At 40.0% G+C, this 21,916-nt stretch overlaps 1 protein-coding gene across 1 annotated transcript in view; it reads right to left on the bottom strand.

Moving 5' to 3' along the window:
- Positions 1-16,499, bottom strand: part of hmcn1 (hemicentin 1) — a 77,947-nt gene extending 61,448 nt beyond the window's left edge. Inside the window, exons 1-2 of the mRNA XM_041039732.1 lie at positions 16,244-16,499; positions 591-661 (exon numbers count right to left, since the gene is read on the bottom strand). Of these exons, the coding sequence (XP_040895666.1) occupies positions 591-661; positions 16,244-16,499 (327 nt within the window). The remainder of the gene's footprint in view (positions 1-590; positions 662-16,243) is intronic.
- Between the last annotated feature and the right edge of the window lie 5,417 nt (positions 16,500-21,916).

Below are 21,916 nucleotides of genomic sequence, written 5' to 3' on the forward strand. Positions count from 1 at the left end.
ATATTTCTGAATGTTTCTTGACTCTGTCTCTCTGTTGTCCCTAGACCAGAAGAGTACTGGTTCTTCAGTTTTTCTGCTTAATCAAGTGGTGCATAAGAAGTTTCCAGCACAACTTTCCTTCTCTCTCTAACTGATTACACAAAAAACTTGGCAGTACTCTGTTTAACTGTCTAGCCATCACATGTTTTTGTTTATACTTTTGTTTATAATGGTCCAGGAAGGAAAATAAACATAAGATGAAGAACAGTTTTTTCACTATCAGCTTCAAGGTCAACATATGACCAATGCTTTCAATGGCAGAACCTTCTTGTAATATAATAAAAATCCACATAAAATTTGAAGACTAATTGAAAGTTTCTTGTAAAACAAAGAAAAATACATTTTTGTTTAGGTCTTTCATCATTCAATGTAGACTGACTGATAAAACATCTTTATCAGCTCCCAAATGCTCCTACCCAGTTGTCTGGCATGACCATAGTCTGCTGCTTTTATCAAAGCCATATGACCATATGACCCTGCAGCAGCAGTAGCCTGTGTCCAAGCTACTGCTGCTGTTTCATTGGTTTGACGAATGTGATCTCTGAACCCACCTGAACGTACAGCTCTCTCAGCTCATACTGGAACTTCTTTGGGTCTGTTGTAATTGTTACGGGTCCAATCTCTGCGGAGAAACAACAGAAAGACGCTGTGTGATTAATACAGCCACAGGCTCAAGTCTGCATCTGATGAATAACTGAAAACATTTTTCTTTCCTTAAATTCTTCTGCTGAGCAAAATATTAGTTTTGGCAAACGCTTACGGATGTCCAGATTAAAATGTCACAATATGAACTGCTGAGGAGAACTTCAGGAAAGGAGATACATTTAACTAACACAGAAAAGAAAGAATAAAGAATGTGAGAAAGATATACATAAACAGACAAGTGATAAAGGAAAAACAGAATGAACGACAAGGAAGATTAGAATTATAGTCTTAACATGTTTCTAAAGAATATATAATGATGACTTGAAGGTCTATTCGTGCATAATTTACACTAGAAACTGCTTTCACCCTGGTAAGAAAACTGACCTCTCTGCATCCAAACAAACAGAAAACCCTAGAATATCTTTTGTCATCGTCCGCTCAGGATTTGGCCCAAGTGAGGCCATTTTCTCTGTATCATAAAATTATAGCACCTTTACCACATAGTGACAACATGGCCCTTTGCTCTGTACCTCTGCCAGTGCTAGCAGTCACTGCTGTTTCTCAGCTTACTTTGTTCTATCCGTTAATGAGCTGCTAAGCCCCTTCTTGAGTCAAACTGTGTGACTTCAGCCACTGCAGCTGTGCTGTGGAATGAGCCTGATGAGGGGCTGCAAAAAGCACACACACACACACACACACACCGCAGTTCTGCACATGCAAGCAGATTGGAAAACAAGGGTTCCCTTGTTGAAGAGAGGGCAATTACAAAGGATCCCTGACTCTTGAAAAAGGATACAGTTTGAATGGTTTTACAACAGGCTTCAAACTTGTCTAGAGGTCAGAGCCCAAATGAGAAATGTAATTGTTTAGTGGAGTATTGAGGCTTCTTACACCTACTTATTGTCAAGAACGTTCTGTTCTTCTGTCTCATGTGATTTTTGTTGTGTAAAACATTTAAGGTTGTTGAGTTTCACATAATTTGCAACGAGGAATCATGAGCATTTTCGTTCCTTTTCTTTGCAACCATCATCACCTAACAATTCTTCATCTTGAGAAGCACTCCACAGGCACTTTCAATTTCTATAACAACATACACAAAAGAGAAAATCTTTTTCCAAATGACCCAGATTTTGGCATCCTTGTAAATCCTCAAGGTGGAGTGTAGGAACATTTGCGGCTTTTCAAAACTAACATGGAAATGTGTCTGGCTGCTCTGAACGGAACGTGGATCACGAGCCAAACTTTTGAGAGATGGAAAAGCTGACATCTCTTTCCTTATGGGAGAAGTTCCCATGGCTGTTGTAAGTATTCTTTAGACTATTTTGGCTATGGTGCCCTTAACCACAGCCGCCCTCTTTGCATCAGCACCGTGGAAAACCATAGCTAATACTTATGACCTCTCAACAGTATGAGATGAAATAAAAATAAAACTCTTCAAACTCTGCTTGTGTAATGATATCTGACGTTTACATGTTAAGATAACAAGATACCACTGCTGTTCCTTATTTCTTTTGATTTAAAATGTCTGTTAATCCACATGTGAACGTCTGAAAGCTGAGAGCTTGTGCGCACTGTTTCAATACACCACACCAGTCGAATAATTATAAACATTCGTGCCTGAGAACTTTTTTGTGCCAAATGTCTACTCAAAGCTTTTGGGGAGCAAGTGCCTTGCCCAAGGGCTCCGCAATGAAACTAGTTAAGAAAAAGGAAATCATTACTTCTTTGCTGCCAAAAATGCACTTTCCCTGCAGGTTTGGAGATTCACACAAATGGTTTCTTTATAGAAGTGTCTTCTGAAAATCTAAATCGTTTTTAGAAAACCATTCTTCTCCTTTAAACATTTTGAGTGTTATTAATAAAACGTGTGAGCACATAGATGCTGCTCCACATCATATGAGTAGATCAAAAAGGAAAATCTTCTGGCTGCCAAAGGAAATAGTTTTAATGTTTTCTCAGTGATGACAAGGAACACCTAAGTGGCATGAACAAGGCCATGTGAATGAACTCAGAGTGAAAGAATGCTCTAAAGTCTGATAACAGACAACAACAAAAGAGAGAAAAATGACCAAAACAAACAAATCAAAATGAAAATCTGCATCTCATCCTGTTTTCTTAATCTGTTAGTAGCGTGAGTTGTTGACCCAAGTGAGCTGGGAGTAAACAGTGAAAACAAATGACTTCAGCCTGCACCTTGATATTCTTACAGCATTCGTCTGTAATGCTGCCTGTAAAAGCATGCATCTGCAAATCACGTGCAAGCTTAAACACTCACAGAAAGTCTAATGGGATGGAACAAACTGGGCAACTGTCCAACGGCAAACTCAGTTTCACCTCCACTGACATTCGGGCTTAAAGTAATTTGCAGGGAATCACGCATGTATTCACCGTGGGGTGAGCTTCTCTTTCCTTGCAACATCAGCAGCAAGGAATTCCAAGGCCAATATGTTAAAGGTCGCAGCCGTTAGTGTCTCCCAACCAAATAAATTCTGAGTTTTGGCAACAGTATATAAGAGTTTCACAAGCTGTTACATGACCGACAACTGACAGGAACATTGTCATAGTTATATTTTACTGACATTTCTGCAAAGTCATGACCATGATATGATATGATATGATATGATATGATATGATATGATATGATATGATATGATATGATATGATATGATATGACATGACATGATATGGCAGTTTGGGAAAGTTTTAAACTCTATGTGCTCTGCACTTGATTCCCCTAAGACCCTCTGCTACTGTGGGTGGAGTCTATATAGCAGTGGCAGCAGTCACATTTACCATCTACAATTTTTTTTTTTTTTTACCATCTTTTCATTTTTTTGTTCCTGAAGGCAAAGACTTGGATGTTCCTACCTCATTATTACTCTGGTTTATAGAAGCCTAATCACAGAGCTCCAAAATCCCAGTGCTGAGACAATTTAGACCAAGGACAGCCTGAAGAGAACTCTAAACTGAACTTTTTGTTCATCAAAACTAGTAGCAATATAGTCACAAAGAGTTGTGATCCTTTTCCTATTTTTAGGCATGAGATTTTAATTTTTCATTTAGTTTTTATTGACAAAATTTTTCAAACTGATGTAATGAGTAATTCTCTATAAGTTATTTACTCAAACAGTGGTCAGGAAAAGGAGCAAGGAGCCCCCATTCAAGAAAAAAAATCCAACAGGTTACACAACGTGTAGCTGTTACAGCACTTAACAGCAACAGAGGCCATAAACACACACTGCTTTCTGTCATTCTGCTGACTCAGGGTAAAATCTGCCAAAATAAGAGCGGCTGTCATCCTGACCATCAGCTATGGGGCATAATTCACTTAATCAGCCCCACTGAGAAAACACATGTGCAACAGCACACAGTGCAATTAGTGCACCCCAGTGAGGAAAGTGTCTAGGACTATGCAATACATTCAAAGGAGCAAACACGTCTGCAGACAAACACTACGTGAGGCAACACACGCAAGTGCATTTACATTCTTGACGTATAAATGCACAAACACAAGTAAATATACTGTAGATAAAAGGTCACCAACACAGTGCTCTGTAATTACCTTCATGTGAGCAGCTATCACTCTTAATAGAGCCCATACGTACTGCATGTTATAGGAATAGGCAAGAAAACTACATACAAAAAAACAATGTGCAGCACTTAATTGTTAACACTCTTCCTTTCTTTAATTGCTAACTCTCCTTTGCTTCTAACTATTAACTTTATTTGCTTAATTACTCATTGTTAACTTTTTATTCCTTTATTTTGTTTTTTGCTTGCCTCTTTGATCTGAATCCCTAATTAAATTAGCTCAAATTGGCCCGCAGTACTCAGTGGTGAAATCAGCCTAAAAGATTTTCCCAAACAGGAAATTGCAGCATTGTGAAAGATTGATTCCTGCTTTTTTACCAACTTCATATGTGCTGCCTATTTCAAATGAGACAGCACAGTGGAGAGGAAGCGGTTAGCCTCTCTGATGGGATAATAATCTCCATTTATTTCAAATAAATATTACTGGTGTCAGTGACATAACCATGTCCTCACAGCGCAAGTGGAATAAGCCCACTTTCAGCACTAGCACTACATCAGAAATATGTTCTTTCAACACACTAAGCCCCAAAACTCAAAGCAGCATGTTATTTTACAAGATTTTTATAATAGCATCAAATTCTATCACATTGTAGTTTCCTACTTGTTGTCTATTTTACTCCACTCATGCAGATTTAATTGAAAGTTTTTCAGTCTGCTTGCTGAACAATACAGAATCCTTTTGATTTTAAGTCTTCCCATTTTGTCCCTCAGTTTCTTCAATACATTTTCCTTCTGTCTCTAATTACAGTACCTCTCTCTCTACATCTCCTCTCCCGCTTTTCTCCCTAACCCATTCCCCCTGCATCTTTTACCCCGCCTGACTTCACCAACTGCCATCTAACGACTGAGGTTTAGCCTGGAGCGACAGAGCTGACAACAAGCTTGATTTCTAACCACAACAAACTGAACTTGTGATGGAAACTTCTCACCACAACCAACAGAAAGAGAGAAAGACCACCAGGCAGCTTAAACTCTGCTAGCTGCAGCCCTGCCTCTCTTGTTTCACTTCACTTGATGCAATTGGATGTGGCTCTGGACGGTGGGCCACAAAACCACAGATCTCTATTAATTGCACTCTTGAGTTCAAATGATCACACACAGCCCTAAACACACAAATGTATAGTGAGACCCAACTGATGCACACACCACACACAGCCATGTAATTCCTCCCAGATGAACGTCCTGATGGGGAGCATGTTCCAGAGACAGATGACAGCTCTGAACCCTCCACCATCACTGTCTGACTGGTAAATGGTGCCAGAGATAGAACACAGAAGAAGATGCAACCAGAGGGGAAGTCTTAATTAAGGAAGTGTGCGTGTGTATGCATTATGATTATCATTTATGGGGATGTGTGGTTCTGTGAAACATGGTGACCTTGGAGCAAATGGAAATCTCCTGCCTGTGTACGTGTTTAAGAGTGTACATACTTGTGTTCGTCTGTGTGTGTAGGTGTGTGTTGAAAGTAAGACGAAGGAATGCTGCTGTAGGTATCAATGATAGTAAATGAAGCCAAATTTTTTTTTTAATACTGTTCATTTAATTTGTCAAATAGTGTATAATGACCTGATTGTGCAATATCTAATGTTACATGCAAACTTCTAAGACGTGTTCCTTGACAGCTGTAACTCAGCTTAATTTATTGGAGGAAATAACTTTTGTGGTGAACCAAAGATTTAAGAGAGATGCAGACTATGTCAACACAAGCTATTATTGTGGTCTTCGATCATAAACTTGACAAAAATCCCAAATGCACAATAAACAGTAATAACAAGGAACTGAATGATAATTTCAACTTGTAAACAAATACACTGTTGCCCATAAAGTTGGAATAAAATATATTTTACCTCTTCTCATTAAATGACTATGACAATGTGATTTATTCTTGATAGACAAAGTGTATATCTTCTCAAAACTTTATTGATCAATCTCTTCCAATGTGATTACTGATGTCTATAAATAGGAATTAAAAAAGAGGAATGTGTCTGAAAACAAAATTGTTCCCACCTTATGGGCAACAGTGTACTTTTTGGAGCTCCATTCACATCTGGTCTGGGTAATGGTGGGGTCAGAGGCAATGATCATAGTGGACCCAACAAAGATATCTTTTCTCGATAATCCATATAAACACTGTCACATGTTAGCATTCACAGCCTTTAGTCTAATTGTAACCACAAGCTCTATGTGACTGAGTGTGATGTGTAGATTTGTGATTTTCTACAGGAAAACATAAAAGAGAGATTTGAATGTAATCTGTGTGGTTGGGCGACCGCATAGACTTTCTGTCTGAATACGAGCCACAAGAGAAAAATGCAGACAAATATGGAAGGAAGAAGAGGGCAAGAGTAAGTGAAAAATGTATTGCTCAAAACAAGATATAGTCCTATTTGGCAACAAGTATAACCATCATTTTCTACTTCATTGCCTTTATGAAGATGATGTTATTGTCTTATGCTTGCATGTCTGGACATGCTGAGATAGATTTTTGCATGTTGGTTATTTTTTATTTTTCCAGACCTATTTAGCAAAATAATTATTTTTAAGATCTAAGTAAGTTTAGTTTGAGGTTACTATACTGTAATAATGTGATTTTATATTTACTGAAGCACAACTCTCAGTCTTTTGTATTTACAATGTTTTAAAACTCATGCTAGGTCAAGTATTGTTGTTATTGTTCAGCTTATCTCTCTGAATAGAACTTTACGTAGCCAATAAAGGTGCATTTAGACATTAGCTTCTGAAATCTGGTTTTAAGTTGGTTTTAAATCTGGTATTAAGTTTATCTCACACAGTCTTGATTTCAAACAAGAATTCTAGCAAGTCGTGGTCCGTTTTATGATGAATGTTGTCAGAGCTGTTTTGTCACTCCTCCCCACTTTTTTACACATAGACACTCATTTCTCTCAAACCCTCAGCTGATTGATGGAGGGGTTTCTAGGTCAAGCTGTAATAAATCTTCCTTAACCTCTTCATCAAGTTCACATGTGAAAATTGTAAAACACAAAAACAAACAAATCATAGTCATAAGTCCTAGTGACACCTTTGAGTGTCTATAACAACATCTTACAAAACCAGCCTGCTTACAAAACTGACCCAGTAGGTTGTGTTGTGCAACATCTTCTTTACCTGTAATGCATAACAGCAAAGTGGTAAGACAAATGCGTGTTTCACTGCCTTGACAACATATGGGGGATGGAAGGGAAGACAAAGATGTGGCTTAGAGAGGTATCAGGTGGTATTGTCTCTGTTAAGACTTTAAATGCCTCTCAGTGAAAAGGGCAAAAACTGGCACAGGCAGCAAACATACTGAGAAGTCTGCTGTCTGTGATGTTTCTACATATGGTCTCCATTGTCGAAATACAGGCCAAAAGCCTGAGACTTGGCTCGGTCTGATCCTGTGATTCACTCTTAGAAAAAAAAATGAACTTTTGAATTAAATGTGGCCTTTTAATTGCCGTAATTGCATTACTTTACTTTAAAAGTTAAGTAGAATGCTTGAAAATAAATGGCAACAACCTCAATATTATAACCGCAAGATTGCATAGCTCATGACCACGTATTTTATGACTGATGGTGTAATCCCAGACTGCTCAAAAGTGACTGGGTGGTGTTTTCGGTTCAGCCTCTTTTGTTTTACTGAGGAAATTCTAATTGTGCGTGCTGAAGCAGACAGAGGAACCTCAGATGCAGCAGATCAGCACTGTCGACCACACACAGATGCACACTCAGATGTCTGAGGCAGGGATTTCCAACCAGTGTGCCACAGCACACACACTCTCCATCAGATTTACTCAGGTGTGTTGTCCATCTATTTTCTATACCGCTTAATCTGTCAGGGTCGCGAGGAGCTGGAGTCTATCCCAGCTGACTATGGACGAGAGGCGGGGTACACCAATACCAATTAACCTAATGTGCATGTTTTTTGTGATTGTGGGAGGAAGCCGGAGTACCTGGAGAAAACCCACGCAGAGAACATGCAAACTCCGCACAGAAGAGCCCAGACCTGGAACCCTCTTGCTGTGAGGCGACAGTGCTAACCACTGCACCACCGTGCCGCCCTTAGGTGTGTTGTGAACATTAAAAATTAAGTTAAAATGGCTGAATGCAAAAATAGACTATTTTAGCCTTTTGAGGTTTCCAGACAGTTGACTGTGGGTTCAGCATGCGCTTGTTATCAGTTTGACAAAGAATAACAGGTTCATCAAAACAAACTCAGGTTTCACACTGAAGCATATTCATTTTAGATGAACACGGTTAATCATTTTGTAATGTTTAAGTGCTACATGCTGTTCCCAGGGGTTTGTGGGAACATATAACATATGCTATGGCATGGCAAATGTTGGGAAACAATGGTTTGAGGTGGTCTTCATGATACCTGACTTCTCCCATCACATAATCCGCAGAGGCAGGTGGCAGAGGCCACTGACAGCCTGACCTTCAGCCTTGCAGCCAGTAATTCAGTTTCCCTCAACACTTGTCTGGTTCTGTCCATAGCCTCTATCTTTATGGTCTTTCCTCTGGTGCAGACACATGGACATGTCACCAGTTGTTCAACCTTTCAGGAAATGCTTGAGAACTACACACCAGGTTTCTCTAGATGTGGAGAGAGAGAAAACGAGAGTGTAAGAAGACCCTTAAAAAGAAAATAATATTACTGCAAAAGGTTATACTGGGGAGGCAAAGCAAAACTAAATCAAGCACAACATATTGCACACAGGTACAATGTTTCTGGCACACCTACAGACAGCATCTCAGAGATCTGGCTCACAACCAACAAGCTGAATGTTCTGCATTAAATAGTCTTAAATAAACTGACAGAACAGCAGAAGTGTTATAACTGTTCAGCTGCACCGAAAATGTCTTCTTCCACAGTGGCCTATGAGCTCATCTATCTAAAAACCTCCTGCTCACGTATGGCTGTAAACATGTGCTCCTGCAATGACAAGATCATTAACTTTTTACAAGAATGTAATACCCTGCTTGGGAAAGTAAAGCTTGGCAAGTAGAAGGAATTTAATTAAGGCAGCACTAATTGCATTTTCTTTTGGCCACTTGGAGGCAGCATAACAAGCTATACACACAAAACTGACTTATTATCACCTTATAAAGTTGTTGTGGTGAACATGTTAACAAACAGTGTCCTATTTACACATCCAGCAGATACAGAACAACATTTGCATTCATTAGGAGACGCGTCTCTGGCCAAATGAAATGTAAATGCACTTTTAAATTTACGCCTATTTTGGTCTCCACTTACTGCTGAGGGAACTGTCTGGCTCCTTAGCAGCTAAAAGCTCCACTATATTCACCAGCTAGCAGTTATTTCCTAACTTTGTTTGTCTGTCATTTTGTGCTAGGAAGGTAGTGTACAATACATTTATCAGCAGGAAGCTGCAGCTGGAAAAAACATTGATGAGAACAGTGAGGGTGAACCAAAACATAATGCTGCGGGCAGGAAAAAACAGAAAGAGCGCAAAAAAGAAAGTGAAGCAAAAAGAAAGAAAGAGTTGAAAGATGCTAAATAGCTCTGTAATGCTGAGGGGAACTACAGACGGGATAATTCTCTGTGGGTTTTTCACACTGAGTGACTTAAATCATTTTACGCCATTTTGATATTAAATAACGCATCACCAAGTATTCAAATCTGTATCAAACAAAAGAAAATATACTACAGCCACAAAAATAATAAATGGGCTGAGCCCCTGCCATCCTGTTGTCTGGCACATATACATCCAGCTCAAATAATCTACCTCTACGGGAAGAAGCACATCCCAATACTGTGGTATAGTAACTCTAAACACTCATGTTTTTCAACTAAAATGAACAGTTTACACAGTAAAGGAAAAAAAAGCCTTGTAAGAAACAGCCAACATGAGGTCATGCCATACCAAACCATGAGAATGTACAGCTTCGGCACCAGATTTATTTGGACCTAAATCTAATGTGCACCAAATGAGTCCTTCGGACTCCAAAAGTATGATGTAAAACAATGACTGAATGAAAAAAATCCCATAAGAAAAACATTTCCTTCATAATAATGTCTAGACATCAATCTGTAGAGTCTAAATTGACTATAAAAACACTGATTTGAGGAAAGCCCTCGTCGAAGGGGCAACAATAAAAGAGCTGAGGTTGCTGCCTACTATTATGGGTAATAAAGCACAAAAAAATGCTGACTGGCAAATATTAATATACAACATAGTGTACATAGTGTCTGCAGCTGGTACAGCTGGCAATGAGCAGCTGGAAACTATCTACTTAGATTCTAGGGCAATGAGTTTAAAAGAGTGGTTTGGAACCCAAAATTTTGTTGTAGAGACATAAAAATGAGTCATAACTTTATTTGAAATTTCTGAAAGTGTTAGGTAGCTTAAAACTTCTGAAGTCGCAGCAATATTACAGGATTGGACACAAGCTGCTCCCCTCCAACAAAAGGCGACCAGTGGCAGCTGTTATCAAAATCACCTGACTTGCCTCGGGTGCTCAGCTCTCCTAAATAAATGGACTCCGACTGACTGGCTGCTTATGCGGTAGACACATGGTAAGCGTTAGAGATTAGTCAGGTAAACATGTCTGCCCCAGAACAGGAAAAACACATCTTAGACATGAAGCAAAACATGCGTTTGTGACACACAGCACAAGTTGTATAAATACACAGATGATAGCAGTCAAATTCCTCTGTGAAGTAAACTGCCTTTAAAACACAATTCATTTTCAGCTTCAGCAGATCATTTTTGATTTTAATTTAGCCAACTGCAGACAAAACTTGACAGCACTGAAGTAGAGTTTCTGTCTGAATAGGAGTTCTGTTATGCTTTTGACTTTTGGGTTTCTGCTCTTGAGGATTAATTTGAGGAATATTTAAATTATATCCATTTCAAAATGAGGATATGTCCAAGGCATCCAACATAAGTCTCCAATAAACCTGTCCCTTAATCATCTTTTTCTGTCTGCCGAGGTTTACTGCTAAAATTATCATCTTCCTTTTCTTTGTTTCTTCCTCTTTTATGACTCAGACGTGAATTATGCTCTTTTCTGTTTCTCCACTTTTTCTCTCCTGCTGTCTGTCCAGTGTTCAGGCCTTCATACTCAGAAAGTTACCCAAAAGATGCTGCAATGCAAACAAAACACCAGCCGCTAAAGGTCAAGAGGATATCAGTAAGAGCCCAGACAGTGAAGCCAAAGAGCCCTGAAGGTCACAACCAGGGCACATGAACCCTCAGGACCTCAGAAGGCTTGGAATTCAACAGAGGTTGGAAAACAAATCCAAAGCACGGCTGAGAGTACAGAAATGTTTGACAAATGCCTCTTGAATGGGTCATTAATTTCAAATTGTATAATTGTCGGCCAGTGAATGAGAGGGTCAACTACCTGTGACTTTTATAAACACCAGCTACATCCTTTATCCATGATTATCCTTGGAATCTCTTAAGCTGTCATACATAAATTTGTAAACAGGGAATAGAATGAACAACGTTTAAAGTGTTTCTGTAGCAACCCTTAGGTATGTGCTGCCTTCCGAGATGAAAGGGGGATAACCCCCAAGCACCGATTACAAAGCTAAATGGAGTTGAAACTGTTGCGCTAAGAGCACCTCGGGACAGCCCTAAAAATTAAAGGCCATCTTAATATTCCAGGGTTGGTCTATTAGAACATGAAACACACAGACACACATTGTAGTCTGCCACAATCCGCTCTCTTCCTCTAATCCTCCACAACCGCCACCTCTCTCTTTTGGCATTCCTGCCTAATAGCATCATTATTGACTCTGTCCAGCTAAACGCAGGCTCCTTGTAATCTCACACGGGCGGGACAGTTCAGACAAAAAACTGCTGCTCTGGATAGAAGGACACCGAGGGAAAAGGGAATGGTAGAAAAGGACATTGAACACCAACAAAGGGAGCTGTGAGATGAGCGTCTTTGATCATGCAGAGGAGGTAGAAGCTATCTCACCATCACTCCACACCGAGGGGTTCGGTCCATCTCCTTCTAACTAAAGACAGCTGGCAGGAAAAGGACACTAGATACCAATAAAACAGAGGCCAAACTCAAAGATCTCAGTAACTGATTCAATTTTGAAATGTCAGTCTTAAATCTAAATGATCCTTGATAGGAACAAGCTGGTGTCAGGCAGAGATCACTCAATAAGTCTTTCAGTCAGTCTATAACTATCTCAGTTTCGCTTGCACCAGTCCTCGTACCTTTCCTTGAACAAACCCAGTGCACCTATAAAGTATTAGGATGTTTTTTATTGTTCTGACTCAGTACGTCAGCACACTGGACATTTTTTGCCACCATCAAGTGTTTTTGACAGTAGAGAGATGACAGAGAATGAGCAGGGGAAAGAAGGGGAATGACGGCCAGGACTCCAAGGGATGTCGCAGTCCATGGTTGAAGCCTTTACTTCTAAGCCACAAGGGCACCCCTACTCCAACACAATGGACTTAAGGTTAAACAAATATTATGCACTTTAGCTCTAACTTTCAGCTTTAAGAGTGACGGTGCTCACATCTTTGTCAAATGAGTAATGTAGGACTTTTCGTTACAGATTTTTAATAATCCTTAACATAAAGACAAGTCAAACAAGGAGTGTACAGTTCCTGTATGTCTACAAGCAAGAATTGAAGATGGCTCCAGGACAGGACTTCTGGAGCATCACCACAGAAGATACTGTGGGTCATAGGCTTCACTGACTGCAAAGGCTTTGCAACCAAATATTCAGTATAATAACTTTATTTACTGTAGGTTTATGTTAACTAGTCCTTTGCTCTCTCTCTTAAAATGGGAGGACACTGCTTAACACTGTTTACAAGAGCAAAAATTTAATTCTGACTAAATCCATTTGATGTGGATGCAAACACACTCAAAATAAGGCAGTGAGTCAGACCATATGCCTCGTAGTCAGGGCTCCATTTCAAGTCATTTTGCTGGAGCGCACAGCTAACACAACAAAAAAGCCTCAATGTCTTCATACATTCTGACTGCTCTGAATGTGTGTGACTATGGGGAGTGTGCTAGGTCCCCCACTGACCCTAAGCACTGAGCTCTGACCCATCTCAACATCAGCCAACTAAACACTCACACAAGCACATACAAAACGCACACAAACACACCCTCTCACAGCAAGGTAGTATTTACAAGGACGAGCATGTGTGTGTAAAGACGTCAGCAGAGCCTCACAGAAGGAAATGTAGAATCCCACCAGACAGTCAAAGCAAATTTGTGGACAAATGCACACACTTATTTAGTGTCAACTACACTCCTAAAAGCACTTATCTCACATCTTGTGGAGGTTCTTTATTAATAGCTAATTGGAAAGCTGCACAATTTGACATTAGTCCTGGGATCAAGGCCACGTTTCCTGGCTTGGGAATGGCAAGAGTGTTGTGAAATAAAGTTTATTTGGCTGTAAACTCTCAAATAAATGTTCCAGGAGTCCGCAGAGTCTGTTTGCAATACACCTTTGACTTCTCAGGCTAAGACTGGATTCTTTAATGAAAGATTACTCATCATCCTGGACTGTTATTTGAACAGTCCAGGACACCATTACACAGCAGATTCTCTCATTAAGAGAAAGCCATTTTCAAAAATAACTAGGGTATGAAATGATAACACAACAGGGTGAAATTCAACCCTACCACAATTTCATTGGGGTGTTCTCAGACTGCAGTGCTAAATACACAACCCCAGTGCCTCAGTAAAATGACTTGTGAAGTATCCTCTTGCTTTCTTTCTTTCTCTCCCTGCAGGATAGAGGAAAGGGGGGAGGTTTCCTGACTGATCTTCCCACACAAGCCTGACCCCAATATCCAGGCATCCTCCTGACACTCTCGCTTCACACACACACACACACACACACACACACACACACACACACACACACACAGGCAAGCGCACAACACAGACCGACAGAAACACAGATACACAAACACACACTCTAATGTTTACCGTGTCAGATTGCAGTGTAAATAAAGGGGAAGCTCTGGGGCTCTGATTTAAAAGGAGCCAAATCAAACAGGAGGGACTGCGTTATCGCACTGGGTCGGATGGAAAGTGGAGAGAATGGATCTGTGTCAGAATGAAACAAATTCTAAATAAAAGTCCTTATGATAACAAAACTGATTCTCTCCAAGGGCTTGGGATATTGTTGGAGAGGGACAAAAAGTGAGACAGAGAGACAAGGGCAGGACAACATTTGGGGAAATGTTCAGCTACCTCTGCTTGCAGTGTGCTGTGCTAATCATTCCTCTATCCCCCTGGGGGTTTTGGAGAACACATTGTGACATCCTCGTAAACATTTTAAGAAGCAAATGAACGTCACTTGGTGGTGAGGGACAAACACAAAGACACGCAGTTTGTAAAGAGACGTCAACACTGAAGTTCTGACTCAAGCTATTGCTGTTTCAGTCTACTGTAAGGGGAAAATCCTATAATTACTTTCTTGAGGATGTAACATTTGCTTTGAATCAAGCCCTTAAGTTCGAATCAGGTTATAATCACAGTATTCTTTCACTAATATCACTTCATCCAAGACACAATGCATCTCAGCTCTTTTATCATCTGCTAATGATCTGAGATTTACTTTCCCCCCAGAGGCACACAATAATGAATTCATCATTTGTAACACTTGTGTATACTAAGCATATTTCTTCCTTGAATATAATTATTATTCTAGGCACAGAGTTGGCGGACTGAGTCGATGATTGAGGAATTGTGCTTCATAAGAATTTGTGACATGCTGAAATTTAGCAGAGGAGAACAAACATCTGGAATAGGAATCTGGCTCTGCACCGCTCAGATCACCTCTGTCTATTCATCTCTTTCCCTCTCTCAGATCTCTCGGATCAGTTTGTCTCTACAATTGCTTAGTGTATTCATTTTAAACTGAGCAGACTTTAAATGTATATATCTTGAAGAAGCGAGGAGGAAATCCATTTAAAATGTTTTGGTAGGATATTATACAAACTTTATAAAACCAGGAGTCTTTGGCAAGAAATTATTGGAATAAGTGGAAGAAGAAAATGCTTAAAGGGCAGTATTGAGTACATTTTTCCCTCAGTAGTCTCTGACTTCTGTCGCTACCTGTCTCAGTTGACCTTTAGAGGATGCACAGTGGAAAGCATTTTGCTGTAGACACACTCTAAGCATACAGCAGCATGCCCCCCTTGCTCTTTTTGTTCAACGGTTATTTTTGCAGGTGGACACCTTCCACTTCCCACCTCCAAATCAGCATACAAACCCCCATGACATGGCATGACAGCAGCCTTTGATGGTGTTTTTGCAAGCAGGTAAGTGACCTCTCCTCCCTCACTGAAAATAGTAATTACCAGAGCTTAAAAATCCTGACGCCCATTCTTGCCATCACCAAAACCTTGGACACTGATTTAACAAATGTAAGTAACAACACTGAATGCATTCTCTCCAATAGCTTTGTTTGCATTGCCATACTCCCAAACCACTCTCCAGGAGGACTCAAAGCCTACTTAACATGAATTATTTGACAATGATTTCAAATGTTTAAAACTGGTTTACTTTCATGTGACTGTGTACCCGCACCTCTGACCTACAAGACAAGGTTACTGTTAAAAAAAAGTCCAATGATACAGTATATTGCCTATGCATTAGCTGTTCAGAATGAGAGAGCACCCCAGAGTGATGATGATCATCAAGCTGCATTGCAAACCTACAGCCACACACTAACCCTGGCGGAATGCTAATGATAGTGACCGCCAGGCTGAACATCTGTGCGCTGAGACAAAATCCCCCCAACGTTCCTCCTGTGGAGGTGTGAGGAACATTAGGCATTCAAAGGGCGGATTGTGAGCAAACTATCACATTTCTCACTTTTCTGTGTGCTTTTGTTTCCACGGTAAAGAGCAAACTCCAAATAATCACAAAAACACGTGCACACATTTCAAAGTAACCACATAATAAGACTTTCACTCTTTGTGTGTGTTCATTGTATTACCTGGGTCATGGAAAGGGACCAAGGCAAAGTTATACAGGGGTCTCTTCGGTCTGCTCAGGGATGTTTCCAAAATCTTAGACGCACCCTCGATGACCTGGACCAAGTCGTCGTACATGGAGCCCGTCACATCAAAGACGAATGCCAGGGTGGATGCGCCCTCAGGGATGTCTTCCTTTGTGGCCCCAGTCCCTGAGTCTTGCCCGGCGGAAAACGCCACTGACAGCGCAAGGGACAGCCACACCAATCTGGAGCCCATTTCAGATCCAAGAGTCGTCACAGGCAGAGTTCTTGGGTATTTTGTTCTCGCCAATCGGAACCTCAAGGTGAATCTCGGGCCAACAGCAGAGACATCAGGCTCTCAAAATGGACTGAAAAGTACTTAGAAATCTCTACAAAGGGCGCAACATCAGCCAGATAAGGTGGAATAAAGAGACCCCCGTGGTTTCTCTTTGGTTTCTTTGGCAGTTTGTGTGCGCAAAAGTAGCCGCCTGTCACCTCTCTGTGAGCTAAATCTCTGAGGTCCACGCCGCTGCAGCAGTGCCTGTTGTCTGTTGGATCTGCAGAGTCAGGAGCCCTTGTTCAGCTCTGTCATACAAAGACCACCTCTCAGCTGGGCAGAAAGTATCCGAGGCGCAAAATAGGCTACCGCATGCAGAATAGCAGGGCTCTGATTGGAGGAGATGTTTTGGGTAACTTGGAGCGACCGTGTGCGCAGTTTACTCAAGTCGCGTTACACCACAGCGGCGTTACAAAAACAGCTGCAGCTCTCCCGTGTTTCCCATGATAAACCACCTACAAACATAAACGCGTAAGTTTGATAGATTTACATGCCTGTAACGCACCTGTTGCATTTCGCACAGATGTGCAGAGAAACAATGAGGATTACGAACTGATTAAATGCAAATTATTAAAAGGGAAATCGGTCTTGAACTATTGTGAACGCTAACATTCAGACACAGAGAGGAATAATTGGTCTCAAAAGGCTGAATTTAGGTATGAGAAAACCAGTATAAAACAAGGACTACCATAGCAGCAGCTCCTGTGGTTTTGTGCTCTGTATTGCCACCCAGCGGTTGTAGTCCGACCTCACACTCAATTGCCAACCACGATTCACTTTTTGAATTTTTATTCTCTGTTTTAAATCTGAATGAGAAAGGTGAAATATGGATGTAAGGAGCAGTTAATCGATTAATTGGAATATTAAAAAATCCCTGGTATATAAAAGGAAGTAAAAACGTATTTTAATCACCCCGGTTTCAAGAATTTAACCCAAATTAGGATCCTCTACAGATGTGTGGGTTACAAAGCTGTGGACCATTATATGAAGTGATGTGGCCTATATTTAGATACATGCAGCAGTGTACTGTTTTTCATCATTTATCCCCTAAGGATCAAGCCTATCCTGTCCTTGGGGCTCAGGGACATGAAAATACTTTGGAAAGTAACTAAGTAACTAAGTACATTTACTCAAGTATTTCCAAAAGTTACTGAAAGTCAACTGGACGTACTTTAGGTCCTTATAGACATTTCACCTCTCATCTGAAAAGGCTTCTTCAGTTCAGAACTATACCTTTTGGAAATACCATGACCTGAATGACTGAGAATCTTCACAGACACATTTACTCAAATATTGCAGTTAAGTAGGTATTACCTTGACTATTTTTCTTCCATTTCTTCTATTTTCTACTTTGACTCTACTACATTTGTGAGAGAAGTATTGTACCTTTCACTCCACTAAATTTAACTGAGTTCCTGGTTAATTTTGAAATTATGTTTTTACATTAAAAACCATGTGGTAAGTTCATGAAATAAAGCACACTCTTAGAGATTAAACCACTGTCCCCCTCTGAACTGTTTCTTTTCAGTAAGTGTTTTAGGGCCAAAGAGGTAAAATTATCCAACATTTCACAAAAACAGCACAGATTATACAAATTTCCAAGGGATTGAAAACAAATTTGTATGTCAGAACTTTGTTTTTTTATTCTGTCTTCTCCCGTTAAGCCTCTCATGACCCCTCAGATTTATCTCGTGACCCTTTGGAGGGGTCTGACCCTTTGGTTGGGAACTGCTGGACTACCTGTGTGAATATAAAGTAGTTAAACCAGTAAGTAAACCAGTGTAAAATTCTGCTATGCACTGATGCATTGATAATCTAATGTCATATGAAAATATGTGAAATTTTACTGCATAATGTGTACTTTTACTGTTGCTGCATTAAGTGTAGTTTTTGTTTTAAGTATAAGACTTACGCACTTTTGTCAAATATGGGTTTGAATGCAGGACTTTAACTTGTAGTGGGATAATTTATAATGATTTATTGGTACTTAAGCAAAAGAGCTGAGTACTTTTATCACTACTGCTCTGCACACTGTTTTTCACTCCCCTCCCACAATCTTCTTAAACTGCAAACAATTAGCACATTGTGGCACTAGGGGGAGCTAGTCCACCACTGATATCTCATACTGCTGTTGATGAAGGGCTTCAAAAAAGAATTAGAACATTGGTGACCATGATACCAAGGTGATTTTTTAAAAATTACAGACAAATAAAGGTTAAGAGAGCATGAGAAAATGATTGCCATAGCCTACATCAGAATACATGACATTGGCATAGGAGACGTGTCTGGCTTTTTTTTTCAAATTTCACTAGGTCTGTACTGGAGGATGTGGATGGAAAGTTACATGGAAACATTCAAATAAGAATTCAAACCTCACAAACCAAGACACACTCAAATTATGTAGGAAGTGAGCATCTACTGATGAGAACTTTGCATAGCAAACAAATTGAGAGGCCAAAGCTTCTTTAAAATGCACTATGGCAAATCTAGCATGCAGACAATGATTACACAACACGTTTCTCAACATAAATAAATCACGTCTTTTCCAAGCTGAAATAACAGGAGTCAGAGGTACATCCTGTTCCTAACAAGCTCATACTGAAAAATAAATAAATAAAGGGACTTCTATTGCTCTCACTCACACTCGCACACACTTAGTTCACATCTTTTTATATACACAAGTGCCTTTCTATTATGTGGGCAGGTTATCAGCGTGATTGACTCATCTCAAAGCAATCTACAGAAGCGGCTATGTTCAACCACTGTGAATCCCTAGTTCTGTGTGCTTCCTTGGAAATAAGGTGGAGTGGTTGATGTAATCTGAGCCACAGAGCTGGAAACGTGTAAAGAACTGTAAAATGCTTCTAAAACTTTGTCTGTGTGAGCAAACAGAGTTGAACATCATTCAGTAGAATCTGGTACAGTTGTTTCCACATCACAACCCAGCTTAGCAGGCAAACATTCAAATAAACCTTCATGACCTTTTGACTATAGAAGTGTAAATGATTAAAGGGAAAGTACAATCAATCATTCATTATTACACTCAGGCTTTCAGTTTAACTGTTAGCTTCATACCCAATTAGAATAGAAAATTAAGTTTTGATTTGGGTTTTAATTTGTTTAAAAAGAAAAATAGCTACATCTAATAGATTTCCATTATAATGAATAAAGCAAAGCTTGGAGAGTTTGTGCTAACTGGATATTTGTGCACTGGTACAGAACTGTTCCAAGGTAAGCATCAAGGCAAGGACAGTCCTCAGTCCAAAGAAAAGAAATAAGTGACTGACGATGTTGATGAGTAGGCATAGGTCTTGCTTTGTCATTTGATCAGTTCCTCAGCTTGTCTGATAATCACATGACAGATGACAGTCTTGTTTGACTGGTTTAATTTTCTGGCAATCTACGTATTAATGTGGTTGTGATTCTAAGGGTAGTACATTCTTGTCTTTTTATGAATTGTACTTAGACTTTAAGAACTTAAAATAGTTTTTGTAAAACAAAAATTCTTCCCTCCTGTGTCTGTTAATGCAGCTGCTGGTGGAAAACAGCTTTCTTTTTTACTTCTTATGCCAAAAGCTAAAATACTACTGGGCTGGTTTTGGCAACCAGTTTGGTTATTTTAGGTTCCAACAAAGTTTTGTGGCTTAACAGGAATATACACGCCTGAGACAGTTGCTCCATAGATTTATCAATCCAAATAATCCCGTCAACTTGACATAAAAGTTGCGTAACTACCCCTTTCATTGCACAACAAATCTCAACAAAACGTTCACAAACTGACTCTAGTCTTACTCCTACACTCTACCAGTAATTTTCATTCAGCACAGTGGGGAAACTAGGAAGGGGGACAGGAAACACATAGTCACAGCTCTATCCCCACTGCCTTTACATACTTACTGTACTGTTGCTGTGTTGTTACACCAGTGTGAAAATAAAATGTTTCAAAAGACAGCAGGAGCAGGTTTCTTCTGTGACTAACAATGAGGTGTGACACAGATTTGAGGATTGCAATGCAATCTCTACACCATGACAAAAATAATGAAACAGAAGGGAGACGAAAGACGCTATTTCTATCGAAAGAACTGAAAGAACAATAGGCAATTCACCTTCCCTGAGAATTTCAATATATTTTAAGGCTAGGAAGGGCATTGTAACAGAGATCGAACATCAGCCAGCTACAGGCACTTGCAGATTACTTTTCAACTATGCACTTGCCTTTTGACCAAGAGACACTTCTAAAACTTAATAATGAAAGCTTTGCAGTCTTTCTTCTTTGTTAGCGACTATATAATGTAGTGGTTTCAAAATGGAAGTCATGGAATCACAATGAAGGAGATATCAAAAGAAATCAATGAGAATGCAACATTTAATTTTACGTACTAAACTGCTGTGTAAATCATATTTTGACAAATTTTTTAAAAAAAGCTATGTTATGAATATTTTGTCATTGGGAACAAGAGGGGCACAAAAGTCTTTAGGAGGTAAATTGAGGTAATAACAGGAAGGAAAGAGTGAGAAAGTTGGGCCACAATACGATGTTACACCAATAACTTTCTCCTGTCTGTAGCAGTTCCATCACTCTCTTTCCCCCTATCGTTCTTAAAAATACCAAGTATGGGAAATGGACAAGAACGTGCTTACGCGTGTGTGAGCAGCTTTGCATTTGTTTGTGATCATTTTGTGAGATAATCCCTCTGCAGATGTGATTTTTACAAGCCACATGAATAGGTTTCTTTCTGTGTGTGTGTGTGTGTGTGTGTGTGTGAGAGAGAGAGAGAGAGAGAGAGAGAGCTTCTGCCTGTGTCGTAGTTTTCTGTAGCTGGTAAAGTGCAAATTACTGGCTGGCAGCGCTGTATCACACAAACACCAGCCCTTCTGTCTCCCAAACAAGATCCACATGACACATGTGCTCCATCCCTCCAGTAAGCCAAGCCAACCAGAAAGCCCGCCCTGGGGCCTGGTGCTCTGTTGCCCAACAGACCTAATCCCTGGACTTACTGACTCTCATCTCACTAAAGTCCCTCTTTTGTAGTGAACATAACTCATCTGGCCAATGAGGCTCAGTGGCTGTGTACATGCACACCAACATACCCTTTGTAATTCCTACTCATTCTCTCATTTTATCTCTCTCTCCCACTGTGGGTCTCTCGCTTTCATAAACACACACTGTACAGTACAGACGGGGTTAACCATGCGAATGCCAGCATCTGTGTGCACAAACAATTCTCCTCATTCTCTCAGTGTCCCATTCTCTCTCTCGACATCAGTCCCACACAAGCGGTGATGAAAAGATTCTTTGTTTCTTGGCTATTTTTATCTGCAGTTTGTTTGTAAAT

This window comes from Toxotes jaculatrix, chromosome 6 (assembly GCF_017976425.1).
Source record: "Toxotes jaculatrix isolate fToxJac2 chromosome 6, fToxJac2.pri, whole genome shotgun sequence".
In the NCBI taxonomy this organism is placed as follows: Eukaryota; Metazoa; Chordata; class Actinopteri; family Toxotidae; genus Toxotes; species Toxotes jaculatrix.